The 7,020-nt window shown below is 36.3% G+C and overlaps 1 protein-coding gene and 1 pseudogene across 1 annotated transcript in view; one reads left to right on the top strand and one right to left on the bottom strand.

The window, feature by feature from the left end:
• The window catches only part of LOC112072270 (dual specificity protein phosphatase 7-like), a 41,294-nt gene that overhangs the window by 25,049 nt on the left and 9,225 nt on the right, over positions 1–7,020 (bottom strand). The window contains exon 2 of the mRNA XM_024139679.2: positions 910–1,341. Coding sequence (XP_023995447.1) covers positions 910–1,341 — 432 coding nt within the window. The remainder of the gene's footprint in view (positions 1–909; positions 1,342–7,020) is intronic.
• Positions 3,288–5,506, top strand: LOC139024787 (dual specificity protein phosphatase 7-like; annotated as a pseudogene).

Raw genomic sequence — 7,020 nt, 5'->3', positions numbered from 1 at the left:
TGCAACACAGAGATGGCAAAGACCTCTTTGCTAATGTTTGTCTAAGAGTCACACGTCTATTCCATTACCTTATTCCGTTACCTTATTCCATTACCTCTCCGTTACCTTATTTCCATTACCTTATCCTGTTACCTTATTCCATTACCTTACCCATTACCTTATTACATTACCTTATCCGTACCTTATACATTACCTTATCCCGTTACCTTATTCCATTACCTTATTCCATTACATTATTCCATTACCTTATCCCATTACCTTATTCCATTACCTTATCCCGTTACCTTATTCCATCACATTATTCCCATCACATTATTCCATTACCTTATTCCATACCTTATCCCGTTACCTTATTACATTACCTTATTCCATTACCTTATTCTGTTACATTATTCCATTGCCTTATCCATTACCTATCACATTACCTTTCCGTTACCTTATTCCATTAACTTATTCCATTACCTTATTACATACATTATTCCAAAATAAAGGTGAAATATTTTTATTTATTAAATAAGACAGTAAACTGATTTGTAAAAGACAGTGAATTCGAACTGATCTGTGAAAGACTGTAAACGCCAAATGATCTGTAAAAGACAGTAAACTCCAATTGATCTGTAAACTGACTGTAAACTCCAATTGATCTGTAAACTGACTGTAAACTCCAACTCTTCTGTAAACTGACTGTAAACTCCAACTGATCTGTAAAAGACTGTAAACTCCAACTGATCTGTAAACTGACTGTAAACTCCAACTGATCTGTAAAAGACTGTAAACTCCAACTGATCTGTAAACTGACTGTAAACTCAAACTGATCTGTAAACTGACTGTAAACTCCAACTGATCTGTAAAAGACCGTAAACTCCAACTGATCTGTAAAAGCATCCAAATGAGACCGCTTATACTCACCAATGAAAGAAATGGCCTCTGGGAAAAACTGCGAGAGATTTTGGCTCCAGTGATCGGAGATGGGGATCTGTTTGTACTTGAAGTCTCCGTCATGTTCAAACATGTTGGGCAGGTTGGGCGTGACGTTGAGGATGTACTTGATGTTGTACTTCCCCAGGACGTCYAGGTTGGTGGAGTCTTTGGCACAGCCCAGGTAGAGGTACGGTAAGATCTGGACCGGGAAGGCAGGCTGGTTGTTGGGAAGTGGGCTGCCCTCGGACTCGGTGGCGCTGACCGGTTCCCTGTCCGATGACTCCCCATCAGAACAGTCAGAGCTGATCCTCAGCCCGCCCAGACCGAGGACGGAGGCCGGCGGGGAGCTGCTGGGGCAGGAACAGTCCAGGTTGGTCTCACAGTGCTCTGGGTACTCGGTCTGGAACCTGTTGAAGCCACCTGGAAACAACAACAGAGACTAATTAGAATTTAATAGAATATAGTAGAGTAAAATAGAATATAACTACTGTCCTGGAAACAACAACAATACATAGATGGATCAGAATCCAAATATAAGAATGGAATAGAGAAGAATATAGTAGAATAGAACAGAATATAGTAGAATAGAACAGAATATAGTAGAATAGAACAGAATATAGTAGAATAGAACAGAATATAGTAGAATATTCTACTTACTTCTGTTCTAAACTCTATTCTATTCTACTTTATTCTTATTCTACTAATACTTACTGTTCTATTCTACTATATTCTGTTCTATTCTACTATATTCCTGTTCTATTCTACTATATTCTGTTCTATTCTACTATATTCTGTTATATTCTACTATATTCTGTTCTATTCTACTATTTCTGTTCTATCTACTATATTCTGTTCTATTCTACTATATTCTGTTCTATTCTACTATATTCTGTTCTACTCTATTATATTCTACTCTATTCTGTTCTATTCTATTCTACTTTATTCTATTCTACTATATTCTGTTCTATTCTACTATATTCTACTCTATTCTGCTCTCATCTATTCTACTTATTCTATCTACTATATTCTGTTCTATTCTACTATATTCTGTTCTATTCTACTATATTCTGTTCTATTCTACTATATTCTGTTCTATTCTACTATATTTCTGTTCTATTCTATTCTTTCTATTCTACTATATTCTGTTCTATTCTACTATATTCTGTTCTATTCTACTATATTCTGTTCTATTCTACTATATTCTGTTCTATTCTACTATATTCTGTTCTATTCTACTATATTCTGTTCTATTCTACTATATTCTGTTCTATTCTACTATATTCTGTTCTATTCTACTATTTCTGTTCTATTCTACTATATTCTGTTCTATTCTACTATATTCTGTTCTATTCTACTATATTCTGTTCTATTCTATATATTCTGTTCTATTCTACTATATTCTATTCTATTCTACTATATTATGTTCTATTCTACTATACTTCTGTTCTATTCTACTATATCTATTCTATTCTACTTTATTCTATTCTACTATATTCTGTTCTATTTACTATATTTCTGTTCTATTCTACTATATTCTGTTCTACTCTATTATATTCTACTCTATTCTGTTCTATTCTATTCTACTTTATTCTATTCTACTATATTCTGTTCTATTCTACTATATTCTACTCTATTCTGTTCTATTCTATTCTACTTTATTCTATTCTACTTATTCTGTTCTATTCTACTATATTCTGTTCTATTCTATATATTCTGTTCTATTCTACTATATTCTGTTCTATTCTACTATATTCTGTCTATTCTACTATATTCTGTTCTATCTACTTATTCTGTTCTATTTATATTTCTTTCTATTACTATATTCTGTTCTATCTACTATATTCTGTTTTTTCTATTCTACTATATTCTATTCTATTCTACTATATTCTGTTCTATTCTACTATATTCTATTCTATTCTACTTTATTCTATTCTACTATATTCTGTTCTATCTACTATATTCTGTTCTATTCTACTATATTCTGTTCTACTCTATTATATTCTACTCTATTCTGTTCTATTCTATCTACTTTATTCTATTCTACTATATTCTGTTCTATTCTACTATATTCTACTCTATTCTGTTTCTATTCTATTCTACTTTATTCTATTCTACTATATTCTGTTCTATTCTACTATATTCTGTTCTATTCTACTATATTCTGTTCTTTTCTATTCGTTCTATTCTATATTCTGTCTATTCTACTATATTCTGTTCTATTCTACTATATTCTGTCTATCTACTATTTCTTTCTATTCTACTATATTCTGTTCTATTCTACTATATTCTGTTCTATTCTACTATATTCTGTTCTATTCTACTATATTCTTCTTATTCCATTCTTATATTTGGATTCTGATCCATCTATGTATTGTTGTTGTTTCCAGGACAGTAGTTATATTCTATTTTACTCTACTATATTTATTAAATTCTAATTAGTCTCTGTTGTTGTTTCCAGGTGGCTTCAACAGGTTCCAGACCGAGTACCCAGAGCACTGTGAGACCAACCTGGACTGTTCCTGCCCCAGCAGCTCCCCGCCGGCCTCCGTCCTCGGTCTGGGCGGGCTGAGGATCAGCTCTGACTGTTCTGATGGGGAGTCATCGGACAGGGAACCGGTCAGCGCCACCGAGTCCGAGGGCAGCCCACTTCCCAACAACCAGCCTGCCTTCCCGGTCCAGATCTTACCGTACCTCTACCTGGGCTGTGCCAAAGCTCCACCAACTAGACGTCCTGGGGAAGTACAACATCAAGTACATCCTCAACGTCACGCCCAACCTGCCCAACATGTTTGAACATGACGGAGACTTCAAGTACAAACAGATCCCCATCTCCGATCACTGGAGCCAAAATCTCTCGCAGTTTTTCCCAGAGGCCATTTCTTTCATTGGTGAGTATAAGCGGTCTCATTTGGATGCTTTTACAGATCAGTTGGAGTTTACGGTCTTTTACAGATCATTGGAGTTTACAGTCAGTTTACAGATCAGTTTGAGTTTACAGTCAGTTTACAGATCAGTTGGAGTTTACAGTCTTTTACAGATCAGTTGGAGTTTACAGTCAGTTTACAGATCAGTTGGAGTTTACAGTCTTTTACAGATCAGTTGGAGTTTACAGTCAGTTTACAGAAGAGTTGGAGTTTCAGTCAGTTTACAGATCAATTGGAGTTTACAGTCAGTTTACAGATCAATGGAGTTTACTGTCTTTTACAGATCATTTGGCGTTTACAGTCTTTCACAGATCAGTTCGAATTCACTGTCTTTTACAAATCAGTTTACTGTCTTATTTAATAATAAAAATATTTCACCTTTATTTAACCAGGTAGGCCAGTTGAGAACAAGTTCTCATTTACAACTGCGACCTGGCCAAGATAAAGCAAAGCAGTGCGACACAAACAACACAGAGTTACACATGGAATAAACAAACGTACAGTCATAACACAATAGAAAAGTCTATTACAGTGTGTGCAAATGAAGTAAGATTAGGGAGGTAAGGCAAAAAAATGTAAATGAAAATAGGCCGTAGTGGTGAAATAATTACAATTCAGCAATTAAACACTGGAGTGATGGATGTGCAGAAGATAAATGTGCTAGTAGAGATACTGGGGTGCAAAGGAGCAAAATAAATATAAATAACAATATGGGGATGAGGTAGTTGGGTGGGCTGTTTACAGATGGGCTATGTACAGGTGCAATGATCGGTAAGCTGCCAAGACAGCTGATGCTTAAAGTTAGTGAGGGAGATATAAGACTCCAGCTTCAGTGATTTTTGCAATTCGTTCCAGACATTGGCATTAGAGAAACTGGAAGGAAAAGCGCCCAAAGGAGGAGTTGGCATTTTGGGGATGACCAGTGAGATATACCTGCTGGAGCGCGTGCTACGTGTGGGTGACCAGTGAGCTGAGATAAGGCGGGGCTTTACCTAGCAAAGACTTTATAGATGACCTGGAGCCAGTGGGTTTGGCAACGAATATGAGCGAGGGCCAGCCAACGAGAATCTTTTACAGATCAGTTGGAGTTTACAGTCTTTTACAGATCAGTTGGAGTTTACTGTCTTTTACAGATCATTTGGAGTTTACAGTCTTTTTACAGATCAGTTGGAGTTTACAGTCTTTTACAGATCAGTTGGATTTTACAGTCTTTTACAGATCAGTTGGATTTTACAGTCTTTTACAGATCAGTTGGAGTTTACAGTCTTTTACAGATCAGTTGGAGATTACAGTCTTTTACAGATCAGTTGGAGTTTACAGTCTTTTACAGATCAGTTGGATTTTACAGTATTTTACAGATCGGTTGGAGTTTACAGTCTTTTACAGATCAGTTGGAGTTACAGTCTTTTACAGATCAGTGGAGATTACTGTCTTTTACAGATCAGTTGGAGTTTACTGTCTTTTACAGATCAGTTGAGTTTACAGTCTTTTACAGATCAGTTGGAGTTTACAGTCTTTTACAGATCAGTTGGAGTTTCTGTCTTTTACAGATCAGATGTGAGTTTACACTATTTTAAAGTCTTGTTTTGGGATGTTCGTTTTCGTAACATCTCATAACCCATCTCATATTTGATTCATCAGAGAACCATGGTCGTGTCTAAACTTGACCACTTACATGTGACTTCTGCTATCAGAATACAAAAAAAAATCGCATTGAAAATACTTTTCTAGATGCACAAAAGCCACTGTGGTCTGATTGTGTTCAGATCTACCTGACCTCTTCAAGAGGCGTTGTGTGTGGATTACTCCTCAGTCTCCTAGTCTTTTGCCTCAGTGTTTGCTGGCCTCATAAATGCTATCCAGTTAGATACTATTTATAAAAATATGTTTTGGTTTGGCTAGAGTTATGCTAACAACGTTTTCCAATCCCTTTAGTATTGCTTGCTGGCTAGTTAACTACAGTAGTTAGCTGGCTAGTTTAACTACAGTAGTTAGCTGGCTAGTTATTACAGTAGTTAGCTGGCTAGTTAGTTGCAGTCGTTAGCTGGCTAGTTAACTACAGTAGTTAGCTGGCTAGTTAGTTACAGTAGTTAGCTGGCTAGTTAGTTGCAGTAGTTAGCTGGCTAGTTTTTTGCAGTAGTTAGTTCGTCGTTAGCTGGCTAGTTAGTTGCAGTAGTTAGCTGGCTAGTTAGTTACATTAGTTAGTGGCTAGTTCGTTGCAGTAGTTAGCTGGCTAGTTAGTTACAGTAGTTAGTTGGCTAGTTAGTTTGCAGTCGTTAGCTGGCTAGTTAGTTAAGTAGTTAGTGGCTTAGTTAGTTACAGTAGTTAGCTGGCTAGTTAGTTTACAGTAGTTAGCTGGCTAGCTAGTTACATTAGTTAGCGCTGGCTAGCTAGTACAGTAGTTAGCTGGCTAGTTAGTTGCAGTAGTTAGCTGGCTAGTTAGCTACTGCCATCAGTTGTGGTGTTATTGTCATATTTTGCCTATACCACCGTTTATAGAATAGACACTGGTTTTGAATATAGAGCTGGAAAAGGGAATCAGGAAAACACTGTGGACACAGTAGACACATGTAATATAGTGTAGACGCATGACGTGTTCAGAATGCCATGATCAGAACTCTAAGATCAGAAGGCTAAAGCTGCATGAACTGTAAGTGTAGCGGCCTGTGTGTCCTAACTGTCATTTCACCAACATTCAGGTTATATAACTATTAAATATACACTAAATTAGGCATCAATAGATTAACCAAACGTTTATTGTATCTTATATCTATTGAAGGATGAGTCAAACAAGCTGTCTTATTGCTTATTTGATTTGATTTATAAGTACAATAAAAAATATTTGAGCTTAAAACATAGATTTATACACTTATTAATACACTGCTCAAAAAAATAAAGGCAACACTTAAACAACACAATGTAACTCCAAGTCAATCACACTTCTGTGAAATCAAACTGTCCACTTAGGAAGCAACACTGATTGACAATAAATTTTCACATGCTGTTGTGCAATGGAATAGACAACAGGTGGAAATTATAGGCAATTAGCAAGACACCCCCAATAAAGGAGTGGTTCTGCAGGTGGTGACCACAGACCACTTCTCAGTTCCTATGCTTTCTGTCTGATGTTTTGGTCACTTTTAAATGCTGGCGGTGCTTTCACTCTAGTGGTAGC

The sequence above is a fragment of the Salvelinus sp. IW2-2015 genome, unplaced genomic scaffold, assembly GCF_002910315.2.
Source record: "Salvelinus sp. IW2-2015 unplaced genomic scaffold, ASM291031v2 Un_scaffold1872, whole genome shotgun sequence".
Lineage (NCBI taxonomy): Eukaryota > Metazoa > Chordata > Actinopteri > Salmoniformes > Salmonidae > Salvelinus > Salvelinus sp. IW2-2015.
Note: the sequence above shows the minus strand (reverse complement) of the source record. Positions and strands in the feature narration are given on the sequence as shown.